The 18609-nt window shown below is 51.8% G+C and overlaps 1 protein-coding gene and 1 long non-coding RNA gene across 3 annotated transcripts in view; one reads left to right on the top strand and one right to left on the bottom strand.

Annotated features, from left to right (window-relative positions):
• Positions 1-16776, bottom strand: part of LOC144069080 (uncharacterized) — a 23792-nt gene extending 7016 nt beyond the window's left edge. The window contains exon 1 of the long non-coding RNA XR_013298380.1: positions 14573-16776. This is a non-coding gene — a long non-coding RNA (uncharacterized LOC144069080). The remainder of the gene's footprint in view (positions 1-14572) is intronic.
• The window catches only part of usp44 (ubiquitin specific peptidase 44), a 26128-nt gene extending 7519 nt beyond the window's left edge, over positions 1-18609 (top strand). The window contains exons 1-6 of one of the 2 annotated variants that reach the window (XM_077594148.1): positions 15073-15352; positions 16004-17352; positions 17436-17622; positions 17707-17815; positions 17899-18086; positions 18177-18609. In XM_077594148.1, the coding sequence (XP_077450274.1) occupies positions 16057-17352; positions 17436-17622; positions 17707-17815; positions 17899-18086; positions 18177-18301 (1905 nt within the window). In that variant the 5' untranslated portion in view covers positions 15073-15352; positions 16004-16056 and the 3' untranslated portion in view covers positions 18302-18609. Of the gene's footprint in view, positions 1-15072; positions 15353-16003; positions 17353-17435; positions 17623-17706; positions 17816-17898; positions 18087-18176 lie in introns of those variants that run through there. The other variant, XM_077594149.1, reaches the window with a different exon arrangement.

Below are 18609 nucleotides of genomic sequence, written 5' to 3'. Positions count from 1 at the left end.
ACATTGTTATGCTGTTGCTAATCAATCAGTATCAATGAGATTATGCATGCAGAAGAGTAATAAAACACAAAATTATGATTAAAGTGGTGGTAGAGGTAGTGTCAACGCCACAGTGACGCTCATATTAGTGCGTTCGGGACTCAGCTCTCTCACCACTGATTTCCATCTTTTACCTCACAGGTTAGTGGAGAGCCATACGCACCCATGGAAAGAGCCACATATGGCTCCCGAGCCATAGGTTCCCTACCCCTGACATAGAACATAGAACATAGAACATAGGATAGAACATAGAACACACACACATCCAGCCAAAAGCCCAAGAAAAGGTGGCAGTGTCCAAACTGTCCGAAGACGATGGGGTGATGTCCTCCCAGGGACGGAAAGTCAACTTTCCCATAGTTGACTACAAAACGGAACCAACGATAGTTGGCTTCGTTTCCTAGCTGTGTTTTTTTTTTTTCCACTCGCGCTTTATTTAGCCGCTCACCGTCAGTTCCAGGTGACATTTATGTGATTTTTTTTTCCCCCGTGTGTGCGGTTGCCAAGGTTACCAGGAAGACGGATTTCTTCTCTTTTTATGGGGCGCCTGTTGGACAGGAATAAAGTTGATGATCGTTATTATCGGCCCGATTCCGGAGGCGTTAGAGGACGCGTCCAATGACAACCCCCCCCCCCCCCCCACCGCCAGGGGCCCCCCTTCCACCCCCCCCTCCTCAGGAGAGCGGCGAGGCCTCTGCACATCCCAGATAAGTCCTCCTCACCGGGGGACGGGTGGGGGGGGAGAAGCTCCGGGGTCACGACGACGGCCCGTTTCTGATAGCGCTATCGCTTTATGCTAATGGGGCGCTAAGTGTTTTGGGGGTGCGTTCTCCCTCCTCCAAGCTCCTCCTTAACCTGCGCCCCAGCGCCGGCGACTGACTTCAAAGAGCCCAAATTGATTAACATTGCGGCCAATTGATGTTGGGCGCCATCGGAGATATCGCTGGAGCCTCTTTTTGGGTTGCTTTTCAGCAATTGTTCCAGGCATAATGGCGCTTTTGGAAGGCTCCGATGAGACGTCTTTGTCGGCCACATTGGGAAGATAAAGAGGCGGAAGAACAAGAAGCGCTCTGGCGACCTCCACCTTCTTTCACCGCAAACTTATCGTCCCAACAAGAACAAAACGGATGTCACGAATCTCCTAGAAATGTTTTTGGGGGGTTGGCAATCTCTCTGAAGCGTTTGAAAAGGAGAATTGGATTGGTGGACTGATGACTTTTTCCTCATGAGTACCGTATTTTCACGACTATAAGGCGCACATAAAAGTCTTCCATTTTCTCCAAAATAGACAGGGCGCCTAATAATCCAGTGCGCTTTATATATGGACCAATACTAAAATTGTTATCACGATAAAATAAAATGAATCAGTTGATAGGGTACACCAACTCTACTCTTTTCCCATAGACAAAGTACTGCGCAGTGACTGCTGGGATATGTAGTAGTTCTTTTGTCAATACACCCAATGGATTGTGGCCTGTATACATCGACATCAATACAGCTTGCTGTTGGAAAAGTTGGAACGTTTGCATACCTGTCAACCTCTGCCGATAACTGCCCTTATAAATGATTATGATTCCCCTTACAAACCCCCAAAAAACCTTACAAACACCGTACGAGGCCTTCAGAGCACGACTCGTGTACTACAAAGAAGGTGAAGAGAAAAGGTGGGCCCAAGAAGTGCTTTCCACAGTGGCAAAGGAACAGGAAGCCGATTGGACGTGGGCCCTTTCAAAAGTTCATTTTCCCCCTGGCGGGAGGCGCAAAGTGATTTTCTCCCACCGCTAAAGCGCTTTGGGTTTTTTTGCTCGGCCGCGCGGGGAAAAAAAGGAAGTCGAGGGTGGAAGAGAGACGGAGGCGTTATCGCCGTCCGGCCGCCGAATCGGCAGAGATTAGGACAAGAACGCGGAAGGGGGGGGGGCTTACGCGCCACCGCTGCCGCCGTTCGTATTAATTTGGGTGAAAGGATGCCCGCCTTTACACGCAAGCGGACAAATCCGGACGCGAGGCGTTTCGCGCCGGAGCACAACGCAATGTGGGCGCGCTATCCGCCGCCGACCTGCCCGCCAAGCCCCGGGAGATAGGGCGCGGGGGGGGGCCTTTCTTTCCCAAAAGTTGCAACTTGGGGCCCAAGAAAATAAGGACACGCCAGCCCAACTTTCTTTTTTCTCCATCTTCTCTCCTCAGGTGGGAAGTATAACCTCCCTCCCTCCGTCCCTCCCTCCCTCCCCCCTTCCCTCCCTCCGCCCTCCTCCCCCCTCCGTGTGGGCCCTGACAGCATCTTTATTCAAATGAAGACGGCGTCAAGGCAGATTAAGCGCTCGCCAGCCCACGCGGGATGTTCTTGCCAAAAAGTACACATCGCGTCTCATCTTAAAAAAAAAGGGAAGGAAAGAAAGAAAAGCTTCCCACATTGTCAGTATCGCCCGCTAATCTCGGGGCCGGGCGCCGGAGAATTTGTCTTCTTGTGAAGTCCTTCACCTCGTCCTTGTTGGCGGGCTAATTCTGCCTTTCATCGGCGGGAAGCCCCGCCGAACTTTCTCGTCTTTGCAATGACAGAAAGAAGAAGAAAAAGTCAACTCGTACGCGTTTTTGCTCTTTAAATGATCTTGGCCTCCTCATACGGCGTGAGTCTTTCATACAGACGCTCCCCTACTTACCAACAAAGGAGTTCGGTTCCGAGCGATTGTTCATAAATTGAATTTGTTTGTAAGTTGATTCAGTGCTATATTTTGTATTATAATTTATGTTTAAGGCCTATATAAGTATATTGAAGCCTTATATACTTTGTGCAACGTTCAATATTTGGGTCCTGCTGCTCCATCTTTCTGTTTATAAATGGTATTGACGGTCCAACGATTCAAGTTGTATTCCCGTGCAACGCTCACCACTCTCAAGCGCATCAAGCTTCGTTATTATTGCCACTCGTTTCAAATGAAATGGCTTGCCTCTTCCTTGCACCTCCCTCACTAGAGGCCTTTCGCTTTTCACCAACAATATTGAATAATGGCTGCACGAGATATTTAATGATACAAATGAAAAAGGTTCTTTGCGCACTGGAGATACGTTCACGCACTTCCGCATTGCAACGGACTGGGCAGAGGAAGGTAGATGCTAGGTGAGCTGAGCTCTGACAGCGCCAGGCGTCGTCGGTATTAGCGGCGGAAAGAAGCACTACTCAGAAAAAAATAAAAAATCGAACTTACGAACATTTTTCGACATAAACGCAATTTGCAGACATGTTCGTATGTACCGTTGTTCGTAAGTCGTATGTTCGTAAGTAGGGGAACGTCTGTACTGAATTTGCTTATTCTGAAAAAAAAACGGATCAGTCAAAATGCATTGGACGTCGACGGCGGCCAACGGCACGTGAAACGTGTTAAAAAAGACCATTTTGATGACGTGGCTTTGAAATGGAGTCGGAATGGACGGGCGTCCCGGAAGGCCAACGTAGGCCCAAATGAAAACGTCAGGGTGCAAACGCGGTAAATCGTGGCGGCGCTCCCGGCGACTGACGCGTGCGTTTCCTTCAATAAAAAGCGCGGGCAAATCAAGGCAGAACAAAGCGGCGTGATTACCGATCGCCATTTATCGGATCTGCCGGCCGGGCGGCGTTGGCGCTTATCATAATTCATATCGTAAATAAGCGCGGGCGGCCAATGGCGCCCGTGTCATCCCAAATAACCTTTGATAACAATTACCATAGAAGGCCTCCAGTCACAATGTTATCAGCGTCCCATTCCGCCCGTGTAGCCTACAACACTATTACCATATAGATTAGACTATTTACAAAGCGCGCCGGCGCAGGCGGCCGTCCGTCTGGAACTGTGCGCGTTCAATGGCGCGCTCGCTATCTTTGACGGCCACGTTGTCGCCGGTGCTTTCCTGGAGGGTTTGGGAAAACCTTGAACGAAAGAAAAAAAAAAAAGAAACTCCGAGAAGAGTCGCAGATTAACCCGGCGCTTCTTGTCCGCCGTTTTATCTGATGATTGCCATTGGTTGACGATATGGCTAGGCCTACAGACGCTCCCCTACTTACGAACATACGACTTACGAAAAACGGTACATACCAACATGTCTGCAAATTGCGTTTATGTCGAAAAATGTTCGTAAGTTCCATTTTGTATTTTTTTCCGAGTAGTGCTTCTTTCCGCCGCTAATACCGACGACGCCTGGCGCTGTCAGAGCTCAGCTCACCCAGCATCTACCTTCTTCTGACCAATTCGTTGCAATGCGGAAGTGCGTGAACCTATCTCCAGTGCGCAAAGAACCTTTTCATTTTTATCATTAAATATCTCGTGCATCCATTATTCAATATGGTTGGTGAAAAGCGAAAGGCTTCTATTGAGGGAGGTGCAAGGAAGAGGCAAGCCATTTCATTTGAAATGAGTGGCAATAATAACGAAGCTTGATGCGCGTTGCACGTGAATACAAATTGATTCGTTCGACCGTCAGTACCATTTATAAACATAAAGATCGAGCAGCAGGACCCAAATATTGAACGTTGCACAAAGCTTGCAAATCAATTGAATGATGCCATACAGTGCTACCGCATCATTTATGATGAAAAAAAGAAGAGAACTGTGCAATCGTCATTAGATCGCTTCTTTCGGCCACTTTCTAATACATAAATCTCTCTCTCTCTATACAGTACTGTACATATTCTCTCCATTTTATTAAATGTTTTTTTTCAGTACAAACCAATGCGTGTTACTTATACAAGCCTTAAACATACAAATGCACTTATATAAACCTTCAATATACTTATATAGGCCTTAAACAAATTATAATACAAAATATAGCACTGAATCAACTTACAAACAAATTCAACTTATGAACAATCGCTCGGAACCTAACTCGTTGGTAAGTAGGGGAGCGCCTGTATTGGCGGCTAGCTAGCTATCTGGGCCCACGATGGGATCCCAACAGAACATGTTTGCCAAGCTAAAACGCTTTGACTTATTTCTTTGCGTGACTTTTGTCAAGACGAAACGCCGACATTTTGAAACAACCTCTTCGCTTTGACTACTACGTTCGAGTACGACGCCATCCCGCCGGGGCCGGTTTGCGCCGACCGGCTTTGAATAATTGTGCCACGACGCGAGCGAGCGAGCGCCGATTAATTGGACGAGATAAGAAGGGGCCGGCTCGCCCCATCGCAATTCCGCCGAGAAACCATTGAAGTGACCCCGCCGTGGCGTGGGAGCGGCGCCACGGCTGTCCTAATTACTCCACAATAACAAGCGCGCGTGCAGCTCATTTAGCCTTGACGAGCGCCCGCAATCAGCACTTCTATGAATAACTTAAGAGGGAGGCTTATTTCCACTGGCGTTCATCGGAGACAATGGCGCTCACCTCCAGATGAGCGCGTCCTCGCAAATGAACAATTAAATACGCCACGGCCTATTTTTACCATCGCCGTCGAACGGATGGCCCGAGCCGATGGTTGGACGGATGGGTGTGGGGTTCGGGGGGGGGGGGGGTTCTGTGCTTTAACGAGCGTACGAGCGAGGGTGAGGAGGGGCGCACTCGACGCCCGACTAATGGCCAATCGCCGTCACGATTGCGCCATTTAGAGCGGCGCCCGCAGGCCTTTGAAGCGACTCAATTACGACTTGAATGAGAAAGAGAAGGTAATTGAATGGGAACGTTTGGCACGCCAGATCATCGCTGCCATTTGGCGATAGAAGAGGAGGAGGAGGAGGAGGAGGAGGAGGCGGCTGGCAAAAAAAGTCATTTGCCGAAGACCCGGCCGCCTCCTTTTTTCTCCTCGCAGGCGGTAATCACGTTCCACTACACCTGCGCAGTGTCGGCGCCGAGCGGCGCTTGGATGAAGACGCGTCGGAACGCCGTCGTCTCCGTCGTCGTACGGCGACGGAGCAAGTCAAGCGAGCCTCGTCGCTTTTGTACCTTTGGATTTGTCAACGAGGCGTCGACTCCAGGCCGCGACCGGCGCCGTGTAAAAGGGGTTTTGAAAGGACGCAGTGCCGGAGATGGCCACTGGAGGCGGGCTTCAAAACAGAGCAATACATATACAGACGCTGCCCTACTTGCGAACGAGTTAGTTAGGTTCCGAGCGATTGTTCATAAATTGAATTTGTTCGGAAGTTGCTCACTGCTATATTTTGTATTATAATCTATGTCGGTATTAGCGGCGGAAAGAAGCACTACTCGGAAAAAGGCGCGCAATACAAAATTGAACTTACGGACATTTTTCGACATAAACGCAATTTGAAGACATGTTCGTATGTACCGTTGTTCGTAACTCGAATGTTCCTAAGTAGGGGAGCGTCTGTAGTATGTAGTAGTATGCTGCCGCCTCCGATCAGATTCCAGGGAGTGGAGTTTTGTTGTTGGCTTTTTTTTTAATCTTCAAGCCGATCGGAAGTGGGAAAGAGGCCACTAGGTTTTGCTTTAATATTCAAAAGAAGAAAAGAAGCAAGCAAGCAAGCAAGCAAGCAAGCAAGCAAGCAGGGCCCAATGATGACAGCTCACATGTCATATGGGGTCAAGCCAGCGTGAGCTTTTGTCTAAGCAGGCAAACACTACTAAATGTGTGAGAGCCAGTGGAAAACAGCTGGCAACAATGTGTTTCCCAATCATTTGCTGCCCTGACTTTTCACAGAAGCCGCCTTTTGGTTGTTGTTGGCTTTGTTCCACGCGCGAGATGGCGTGGATTTCAACGTTTGCTTCAAACCAGAGAAGGAACGTGCGCATCTCCGGGGGCGTTCGCTCGGCATTCCTTTGCGGGTTGACTGGCGATGGCGGAGCGGCCACCTCTCGGCGGCCCCCACTTAGCCGCCTCCCCCTTAGCGCCCCCCCCCCCCCCCCCCCCCCTTAACGGCCCCCTAATCACCGGCGGGCCACTTTGAAGCGACAGACAATTTGTTGCGTGTAACGCGAGCGCCAGACAGATGAGCGGATAGCGAGCGGCGGGCTAAGTCGGGGCGACCCCGGGGTGGCGTGGGTGCTCGCTCGACACCCGGAAAAAAAAACGAAAAAAAAAACGGGCTGAACGAAGCGCGCGACACGCGGAGACCGGCACGTAGGCGACGTGTGTGTTTATTGTTTACGTGGCCGCGGGTGGCGCCAGTCGTTGGAAAAACACTTTGCTACGTAATCGCGCTAGATCGCCAGACGGCGAGGGGGGGGGGGGGGGGGGGCTGTACAAGGTATGTTATTCCACACGGCGTGCAAAGAGAGTTTGGAGACAAAGCGGGCAAATCAACGAGCCGGCCTGACGTTCCACTCCAAAGCAATTGAGCCTTATTCCACCGCCGCTGATTTCCAAACCAAGTCGACGGCGGGGCCCTTTCCCCCTTTTTCCTGATACAGTGGTACCTCGTCATACGACCGCTCGTCATACAAAATTCTAGGCAATGGCAACCTTTCTCAGAATAAAACTTCATTACCCACAATCAATACGTGGGTAAGCTCCATATCCTTTTGTATTTCCTGTTATTCTTTCTAAGGAAAGAAGCTCCCGCGATGGTTCTTTCAAGACTACGTATTTCTCGTTGGCAAGTGGTCGTGGGTTATCCTATTGTGAGGAGGACATTTGTGTGCATCATTTTGGGAATATTTTGAAGGCAATAGTACAACAGCAAACAGTCCATCGATAGCGAACGTGAGGGTGGGTGGAGGCGTGGCAAACCGACAACCCGGAAAACCAAGGTAACAAAAGACAAAACTAGAATTCAGTTTTGTGTAAAGTTACATTAAACGTATGTTTGAGTGTCTGTATATATGAATCCAAGTTCATTTAAATTTGTTTGTTCCGTTTATGAGTGCGTTATCGTGGAAAAAAACCGATGATAATAGATGGCGAATTAGAAGAAATCAAACATTTTTTTCCAATCCAATATCCTGTTTTTGGTGTTTTTTTCAGAGGGCTGGAACAAATTCATTTGTTTTCCATTCATTTCAATGGAAAAGGTCCGCTCGAGTGACGAGAATCTCGTCATACGATCTCAGTCTCGGAACGGATTACGATCGTATGTCGAGGTACCACTGTATTAGTAAGAAAAGCCCATGTTGTTGGCGCCGCCGGCTTATCTTGTTTACACGTGGCGACTTTTTCCAAAGGCAAACATTTTCTTGGCACGCTGATAAAAATCGCGCGAGCGCGGGGACGCAAATGGAGGCTTATTAGAGGGACGCCATTTACGTGGGTGGCGCTTTCTCGGGAAATGGCCACTACGGCTCCTGGTCTTTTTTGGACACCCGTCGACAGCGATTGACGTGGAGGGTTCAATCGGTTAAGTCGTCGTCGCCGCGGAGGTGTCGTTTGTCCTCCTAACGAGGTGAGCTTTTGTCCGCTGCGACGCATTGAGGCCCCTCCTTTTGAGGGGTCGCGACCCCGGCCGGAGCGCCCCCGAGGTCGGCGGGTCGGGTCAGCGTCGGGTGAACGCTATTGCAGTTTATTTGTTTAATTTTCCGTCAAACGCCGGCGTCGGCCTCTGATCCAGACGACTGGGCCAGAAACTCATTGATCTTGGAGAAATCAAAAAAAGACGAAAGAAACTTGACCTAATCTTCTCCTAGCATGACGACTTGATGTTGGGGGAAAAAATGCACAGCCACAAGCTCCAGAAATGTCAAAAAATGAATCCATTAAAACCAGGTTGTTATTTTTGGGGTAGATAGACATTGAATTGAAAATGTCCCCTAAACCTAGCATCTACAGACGCTCCCCTACTTACGAACGAGTTAAAGTTCGTTTCCGAGCGATTGTTCATAAGTTGAATTTGTTCGTAAGTTGATTCAGTGCTATATTTTGTATTATAATTTATGTTTGAGGCCTATATAAGTATATTGAAGGTTTATATAAGTGCATTTGTATGTTTAAGGCTTGTATAAGTACGGGAACGCCAAGGAGAGGAACAAACCTCTGGATGACTTTTGGCCGGCAACAATGCACTTGATTTGCTACGGCGCCAGCAGTCTGCCCTTCCCTTGAGAACGTAACGGCTGAGCGCCAGCCCAAAGAAAAGAAGAGAAAATGGAGGGGGAGCGAGGGGGTGCGAGGGGCGCAGGTGATACAGGCTCACTCTCAGGTAAAGAAGGGAATGACGTGGTCCCAGCAAGTCCAACTGTGGGCAGGAGGCTGAACGGGTGGTCACAGGTGGGGAGAAGAAAAAAAAAATCTCATGTGAATCCTGATCAAATCCTCCCTTTTAAATTCTAGTCAATATGGAAACGAGCCAAAGCGCATTGGAGCTAATTGAGGTGCTAAAAATAGGCGCTTGGTAGCGCTACCACGTTCAGCTGTTTTATTTCCCGCAGCGCAAGCGGTCCCGCCACCACTCTCCGGCCAATGGGATCGGAGGGGGATTGTCCCAGGGGAAGTCGAAATGCCACAAACAGGAAGCGGCGGGGAAATTTCACCGTAAATGCCGGACGGCGCGAAGTAGCGCGCACACACACCGAGGGCACGATGGTGTGTGTGTGTGTGTGTGTGTGTGTGTGTGTGTGTGAGTGTGAGGAGCCGATAAGCAAGTCGGCTGATGAAATGTGAGGCAACAACACAGAAGGAGCCCGCCTCAAGATTACTGATAAAAACAAACAGGCTGTATACACAGTAGCGGAACTCCAAACACACACACACAGAAATAAGAAGCAAAAGGTACAGCAGACCAACAAAGTTTGAATTTTGACAAAGTGGCTGGCCAAAAGTGGACAGACAGTCGAAATGAACTTGATGCCGTTCAGGTCAAGGGTCAAGTGGGTTTCTCAATTTCCATCTAGCCCTTATTTAAAGGCTCCCCCCAATGATCTCACTGGCCGCCATTGACGCCGATGGGCGCCAACCACTTTAAACGGATAGGACGTGGAACTCGGCTCGGTGTTCACTTTGTTCCGACTTCCTCCCTCCCTTCTTTCTTTCTTTCCTTCCTTCCTTTCTGGACACGCCCAGTCACTTAGAGCTCATCTGATAGGAGGTCACCCATGTGACACCCCCCACATCCGCACAGGCCAGCGAGCGACCGAGAAGGAAAGTGCAAATACGTTTTTCCGGCTGGCCGGCGTCGGGCTCGGGGGGGCCGCGCTCCGCCGCGCCCGGCAGATTATTCATATCGACGGCGTCGGCTTCGGCGAAGCAATTACGCGGCGTCACACTCCGTCAACTTTGGGAATGACGCCGCCGCCGCCGAGGTGCTAAAAAAGAGACGAGCGGACGCTACGTACGACAACGCGCTTCTTTTATCGCAGCCATCGTTTTTTTAGGAGTTTATTCTAGAGTCGGGAGAACTTTACGTTTTTCCAAACTAAATTCATGGTTGCCAACAATGGTCTTTTGTGCAAACAGCTTTAAATCAATGCAAATGCATTGTCGGTGCAGTACTGCATTGGGCCACAACGTGCCAGGGCAGCACTGAGCTCCGTGGGAAAAAATGCGGCGTACAAGTTGGAAAAAAATGGCTTATTACTCCTAAGATGATGTTGACGTATTTTATCCATCAGGTAGATTGGATTGAAACGACCAAGCGGGTTTGTAGGGCTTGGAGTGTCTGGTGAACGGCCGCCCATTAACCAGATGATGTTCATGACACTGTCGTGCTAAATGGTTACGCGTCAGCCAATAAGAGTGTTTCCAACAATCCGCTCTGCGATATAAGGTCGCGCAATTCTCCTTCGCAAACGATTTTGGTGGTAATAAACAATAGGTTGCTGCCCTTCCACTCCTGTCCACTAGTGGGCAATATGCAGCCACCCATGCCGATGACCCCAAGTATGCGGACGTGCGGACATCCTTCTTGGACGCATGAGGAGGCCCTTTTGACCTCAAATTTCAATGAGTGGATCAAATGCTGCTGCTGCACCCTCATTGCAGGAAGGAGCGCTTCACATACACACATACACACACATATACACACATATACATACACACACGCTTATTTATTTATATATTTATTCATGTATTTATTTATTAACTTACTTATGACCTATCTATTTACGTCTAAAAATGCCTTTCCTATTTCTGCATCCTCACCCTCTTGCTACTGTGACAACGAAATTTCCCGAATACGGGATGAATAAAGTTATCCAATCCAAATCTCAGTCTATACACACATCCCTTTCAAAAAAACACCTTTTTAAAAGGCCGTTGACAAGTTAATCAGCACACACACACACACACACACACACACACGGTAAAAGTCAGTCAGCAATACGCACACGCATCTAATTGAAACGTCCCAGGGTCAAAGGCGGCGCTCTTTATGTTGCTCAGTGGAGGTGCTGAATATTTTGCTGCGGCAAAACAAAAAAATGCTGGGAAAAGGCCAGGAAAGAAAGCGGCTTGAATATAAACGAGCATTAAAGGTGCACCCTTGGCCGCGGGCCACTTGAGGAGAATTCAATTAAATTGTTTGTTCGCACCATGTCACGGTCCCAACTTTGCCATTGCCCCACTTAACCGGTCGCCTTCCACCGCGGACGGATCGGACGCCTCACGATGGCAGTCCAGCCGATAAAGGGTCGAAGGTGACGGGCCCGCTCGAGAGCATGGAATCTGGTCCAAATGGACATGGGATGTGAAAATGAAAACGTGCATTTTTATTTCATTTCATGGCCATCCGCTCTTTTTCTTCTGGCTTCTGAGCCGCCGTGACAATGCGCCGGCCAAGGTGAAAAATGTCACATTTAATGGCTTTCTCTCTTTTTACCTCCGGTAGAGAGTTCCGCGTTAACGTTCGTGTGTTTATTTCATCATGTATGTCATTCTCTCTTCTTTTTTTTTTTGTCGTCATAAATATCGTCTCGCTAGCGCCGATGGACACGCGCTTATCTGCGGAAAAGGAAATGAAAGGAGAGGTGAGGATGCTAGAGGAGGGGATGGGATTGGAGTGGGGAGGAGTGGAGTGGAATGGAGTGGAGTGAAGGAAATGAAATGAGGAATTACAGGCTAGGCGAGGATGTGCCAGGATACCAGGGGGTAGGGATGGATGGATGGATGGATGGATGGAGGGAGCTATGGGAGGGATTGGGAGGTGTTACGACTCCCCCTGATGGTAAGCTATACCAGGGAGTCCCAACTACCACAGCAGAAAGATTCAGTCAATGATGAGCCAGACACACATTGCAAATAGCCTTCAAGGAGGATTTATTAACAAGAACGTCCACCAAAACCTGGACTACGGGACAACATAGGGGAAGCAAAAGATATTAAAGCGGCACCCTCAAATAGGGGCTTTTGGATTGGGAGGTAAACCCAACCCGCCGTGGAATAAAACGCTCAAGCGGAAGGAACGACCGACGGGGTCCAACTCCAGCTCAAACTAGCGACGAGCAAAGGAAGCCAAACAAAAGACCACCTCCGCCGTAGCGTAGCGTAGCGTTGGCACGGGTACTAGCGTGGCCACGGCCACGAGTGCCGACGGCTCGTTTGCCGCCACTTCTCGGTCCGTGTCGAGTACGCAAACCGGTCCCCGTCGGCCCTCTCCGTGCGGTGGCGTCGACGGCGGCCATTTTGGAAGGGGCGGTCGGGCGGTCACCCCGCCCATTGGAAGACGGGATAGGCTCGAGCACCCCCGCGAGCCCCCGTGCGGACAAGCGGAACGGTAAATGAATGAACTAGTAACTAGTAGTCCTCCAGCGTGGCAGGAAAACACAAAAGAGTGAGTGAGTGAGGCAGACGTGGCAACAGTGCCACCCAGCCCCGGTTGACGCAACTACATCTGACATGTCTGTCGAGAAAGAGAGGGCTGGAAAGGGGGGGTTCATTTTCGGTTTTTTTTTTTTTCCTTTTTAAATCAGCTATCAAAACACGGCATCCAGACGGCCCGGTGTCTCTAATGGACTCCACGCAGCAGCAAAAAAAAAATAAAAATCAAACTAATTACAATTTGTCCTTTCTCTTTTGTCCTTTTCACAAGATTTGCTTTTAATTCCCGCCACTCGCTCTCATTTAAATAAGCGCCAAGCCGAGCTTCTCCCACCCAAATACGCTCGTCGTGTCACGACAATGAGAAGTGGCGGCCCGCGGCGAGTATTTCAAATACCATTAAAAAAAAAAAAAGCCGCCGCATCTGTAATTCAGAGCGGATCCGCTATCAGACGGCGCGCTTGTCACTGGCGCGGCTAATCTCCCGCGCGCCCGACAAACACGACCAGCGCCGCTAGCGAGCGCTCGGAGGAAGGCGACGAAGGGGGGGCCGGGCCGGGATTTTCCCCGCTCATTTTAACGCGACACCTATCATAACATCAAGCCCTCAAACGGATTGGAGAGGAATGGCGCTTTTTGGAGAGCTATTAGCCGGCGACGGCTCGGGCCCGCCGCCGCCACCGCCGCCAACCCTCATTTTCACCGTGGCCGTCGCCCCGCCATGGTTTCGTATCTCCATCCGATTCCATATTACACTGGGGGCCGCGTGATTGTTTTCCAAAAGAAAAACAACAACAAAATGGTCCTGATTTTAAGACGGGACTGGGATATTCAGCACGTCCAGTGCGTCATTTGTTTAGCTAGCTCTTCATTGTGTGGTTTTTGGCTCTTGCGACTCGCGGGTGCAACTTCTATTCCACTTTGGGTGCAGCGGCCTTTGGTTCCAACCGCTAAAGAGGACATTCATCTCGTCTCATTTTCTGAACCACTTTATACTCACTAGGGTCGCGGCCCTCTAAGCTGTGCGCGTGCGCAATTGCGCACTACTCTCGTCTTCTCTGCGCAGCAGCAATCATATGGCGCGCAGTATTATTTTTTTTCAATTTAGAGTATCCAGTCAGCCTAGCATGCAAGTTTTTGGAATATGGGAGGAAACGGGAGTACCCGGCGAAAAGCCACACAGGCCTGCAAGGACCGGTGGAGCGCGCGCATCGGCAGCGGTTTCGATGGATCGGACGTCGTCGTCGTCGTCTTGCAATAACACGTGGGCTCTCGCTCAGACGTGCGGTCTGAACAGGAAAAGACGGGGAGCCGCCACGCTCAGCGGGACCCCGACACGGGGCCCTACGCGGGGCCCTAGGCACGGGCTTCAAAGGGGGGGGCCGCGTATCCGTCCGGCATCGGGTCTCCGGTCGAACTCGGCCATCTATCACCCTCCCTGGAAGCCGACACTTGATTGGCAGCAAAGTCAAAATTGGGTCAAGAGCTCAATTCATCATGCCAGCTTTTCCATCTAGGAAAAACCTGACCACGATCGACGTCCAATAACGACGGGCGGAATCGAAAAGGCTGTCGGTGTGTGTGTGTGTGTGTGTCTGTGTGTGTTGGTTTGGATTGGATTGGATTGGATAACTTTATTCATCCCGTATTCTGGAAATTTTGTTGTCACAGTAGCAAGAGGGTGAAGATGCAGGAATAGGAAAGGCATTTTAGACATAAATAGATAGGTAAAAGTAAGTTAATAAATAAATACATGAATAAATATATAAATAAATAAGCGTGTTGCTTAGCACATATATACATACATACACATAAATATACATGCATGCATACGGTAGGTCTCAACACTCAGCCATTTTTTTGTTAAAGAGCCTGACAGCTGATGGGCTCTTTAACAACAAAAAAAAATTCGTTCGGTGCTAGCCTTACCTGCTTCAAATGAGATGGACGTCTAGGGCCCGTAATGGCAGCCGATGATGAGTCAATACAGCGGTAAAGTATCCTTGTCCGGATTTCTATATCCCCCCTCCAAAAAAAATATTCGGAAAAGGATAAAAATCCACGGGGTCGTAAATAAAGTCATCCAGGCAAGAAAAAGCTCCCCAAGTTCGACAACGCCAGGAAACGAGTCAGGTGTTTGATTACAAATCAGGGCCATGTGTGTGGCTGGCGAACGGCGCTCTGCAGTACTGCATTGATCCTGGCAGAGGGCGCTGTTTCCCTTATTCCATGTTGTTGTTATTTTTTTTCTTTCCATTTCATTCACCCCGACTGAAGCACGTCAGTCAATGAAAGACTCTTAAATCGAACATGAACTCGACCTCCCGGACTAGTACCCCGCACGACGGCAATTTATTCGAGGAGCGATTGTTGTGGTGAGGACTGCAGTACTGCATTGATCCTGGCAGAAGGCGCTATTTTACCCCGTAGTTCAAGTGTTTGTTTCAGCAAACGTTTCACATGCGCATAGTATACCAAGAAAAAAACGCCATGTCCCATTTGGTGGTGTATGTAACGATCTCCTCGGGGGCGGGTGGGCTTCCCCGTTACGTCATCAGAAGGCGCAGGCCCCCGAGCCCATTTTGCACCCCGAGCAGACCGTTCACCTCCACCTCAACCACGCAACAGCTGCTGACAAGATGGCGCCCCTCCGAGGTCTAATAAAAGCACGGCACTGAGCGTCGCCCCGTCCGGAACAAGCCAAGCTCGGTACGTGGCCTTTGGGCTTGTATCGAGCCGGTTCGGCTCGTCGGCCTCCGCTCGGAACGAGCCCCGGCGAGCTTCGAACCGCAGTCCAAGGCTGCTCGAGGCGAAGCGGAAGCGAGCCCCGCTAAACTTAGCTTAGCATGCTGCCTCGTCAGTCAAACTGCTACTACTACGTCATTTGACAACCTGAAAATACGCTTGACGTATTTCATTTGAAGCATTTGGACTGTGGAATGTTTTCAGTCGTTGCTTTTGATTTTGGACTCTATCCGAGTGTTTGTTTACAAATCGGTCCATTCCACGCGAGCTTGTTTATGTCGGCTGACTTTAGCGCAGCCCTTCCTTGTTGTTGTTTTTTTCCCCCGATAAGCGCGTTGATTTTGTTTGTCATTTTCCCCAAGGGAAAATGTTGTCTTTTCTCTTGGCGGCCGTGTAGAAATTGCTGACTAAAGTGCGAGACAACTTGTTGCCACTCGCTGACGTCATTTCCCATGGTGATAGCCCTTTTCCGCGAAAACCAAGTGTTGGCCCCTAAAATAAGCCTGAGGCGTGCCTGGCCAGAGCGCCGTTTTTGCGACTACCGGCCGCCGTTGGACGTCCCTTCCGAAATGCCGTGGAAATTCTAAAGGCGCTTGTTTTGCGCTCCCTCCGCAGGCATCGGTCAGCATGCTGCCGCGGTGACACGCTGACACGGAGCCGGCGTGAAGATGGACCGCTGCGAGCACGTGGGGCGCCTGCGGCTGGCCCCGGATCACTCCATCCTCAACCCGCTAAAGTGGCATTGCGTGGACTGCAACACCAGCGAGTCCATCTGGGCCTGCCTGGGCTGCGCTCACGTGGCGTGCGGGCGCTACGTCCGAGGGCACGCCCTGCGCCACTTTGAGCGCCAGCGTCACCCGCTGGCCATGGAGATCAACCAGCTCTACGTCTTCTGCTACCTGTGCGACGACTACGTGCTCAACGACAACGCCACGGGGGACCTGGAGCTGCTGCGGAGCACGCTGGCCGCCATCCAGAGCCAACGCTACCAAGTCACCACCCGTAGCGGGCGCACCCTCCGCTCGGCCGGCGGCGGCCGCTCGCGGCTACGGGACGAGGACCACCCGTTCACCGCCCCGTGGCACCGTCGCCGGGCACTGGCGGCCCGCGTCTTTCGCGCCTGGTCCGGCCTGACCCGCCTCGGCCGGACCGGGCGGGAGGAAGAGGAGCGCAAACGGGAGGCCCGGGAGCGAAGGTCAGCGCTCAAGAGGCGCAAAAGAGAGGAAGCGGAGCACGCCCCGCTGAGGAAGAGCGCGCGCTTACGTGGGAAGACTCCGACGGCTTTGGAAAGGACCGAAACGCCGGAGCCCCGCCCGTCGCGAGCCGGCAAAAGGACGTGTCGGAAGGACGCCTCGTCCCAAAGTGGCTCCTCCGCCGAGCCCCCGGACGGCGGCTCGCCCGTCCTGCTGCGCCCCGCCGTCATCCCCGGGGTCACGGGTTTGAGGAACCTGGGCAACACCTGCTACATGAACTCTGTCCTGCAAGTGCTGAGCCACCTGTGCGTCTTCAGGGAGTGCTTTCTGCGCCTGGAACCGGCCCAGGCGCTGCTGGCGTCGGCCCCCGGCGGCAGGCGGCCGACCGCGGGTGGGGTGCCGCCGCCGCCGCCGCCGCCCCGGAAGGCGGCCGGCCTGAGTGGCGGGGCCTCGCGGGGCGGCAGCATGGAGCTGATCCAAGCCTCGGAGCCCGGCTCCAAGCGCGCCTCCCTGTGCCACGAGCTGCGCACGCTGTTCCGAGTGATGTGGTCGGGCAAGTGGGCGCTGGTGTCGCCCTTCGCCATGCTGCACTCGGTGTGGCAGCTCATCCCGGCCTTCCGCGGCTACGCCCAGCAGGACGCGCAGGAGTTCCTGTGCGAGCTGCTGGACAAGGTCCAGCGGGAGCTGGAGAGCGCCGGCGCGCGCCAACGCCTGCTCCGCCGGGTCCTCGCCGTGATCAACAGCGTCTTTCGCGGCCAGCTCCTAAGCCAGGTTCGCCCCCGTCCGGTGGTCCGCGGGCACCGAGGCCTTGGCCCTCTCTCTGATCCGTCCGCCCGCTCGCTCGCTCGAGGCAGGTGACGTGCGCGGCGTGCCGGCGTCGCTCCGACACGGTGGAGCCCTTCTGGGACCTGTCGCTGGAGTTCCCCGAGCGGTACCACAGGAACGGCGCCCGCGACTCCTGTCACCTCACGGAAATGTTGGCCAAGTTCACCGAGAGCGAGGCGCTGGAGGGCCACATCTACGCTTGCGACTACTGTAACGGTGAGCTGGCCCGGTGGCCGCCCGGACGCGTTTCCGCCGACGCGGCGGCGGGGAACTTTTAGGGAGGCTCTTCTTGTTGGGCAGCCACGCGAAGGCGCTCTTTGTCCAAAGCGGTCCTCCTCACCCAAGCACAAAAGCAACTGATGGTCCACAACATGCCTCAGGTTCTGCGGCTCCACCTGAAACGCTTTAGGTAAGATTTCAGACAATCATATTTGAAAAAATGGTGTACTACATACATTAAAAAAAAAACATCACCTCCTTCCTTCCACTCAGGAGGTCAGGTCGCAATCACCGGGAGAAAATCGGCGTCCACGTGACCTTCGACCAGCTCCTCGACATGGCTCCGTACTGTTGCGGCAAACCCAAGCGCTTCCTCTACCAGCTGGCCGCCGTGGTCATGCATCATGGGAGAGGCTTCGGATCGGGACACTACACCGCCTACTGCTACAACTCGGCGGGAGGTCAGTCTCTTGCCTTTTTTCCCCCCCAACATTGCAAGATGTGGTGGGCTCCATCCATCCATCCATCGGTCCGTCCGTTCCCACCGGCAGGTTTCTGGGTCCACTGCAACGACTCCGAGATGAACGTGTGCTCCGTGGACCAAGTGTGCCGCGCGCAGGCCTACATCCTCTTCTACACGCAGAAAGCGAGTCGGGCCAAAGAGCAGCCGCCGTAGGAATGGACTCCTCGGGCCGGACAGCGGCCCAATTGCCGCACGCCGGCCAACCGCGTTGCTGCACGTACCAGATCGGCTTCGAAAATCCACCGTTGTTGTTGTTGTTCTTTGTGGTTGACTTGACAATCGGATGGAACGCCACCCACAATTTATACGCGGGCTCGTGTCCCGAGAGGGAAGATGCGAGCGTACGGAAAGAGTTGTCCGTGCTTCCCGGAAAGCACATTGTTTGTTCTATGCAAATGGTTACCTCACTTTGTCGAGAAATGACCTCAATAAAGGAGTATTTTTCCACTTTTCTACCAAAA

Source organism: Stigmatopora argus, chromosome 23 (assembly GCF_051989625.1).
Source record: "Stigmatopora argus isolate UIUO_Sarg chromosome 23, RoL_Sarg_1.0, whole genome shotgun sequence".
In the NCBI taxonomy this organism is placed as follows: domain Eukaryota; kingdom Metazoa; phylum Chordata; class Actinopteri; order Syngnathiformes; family Syngnathidae; genus Stigmatopora; species Stigmatopora argus.
The sequence above is the reverse complement of the archived record's forward strand: the minus strand, read 5'-3'. Positions and strand labels throughout refer to the sequence as shown.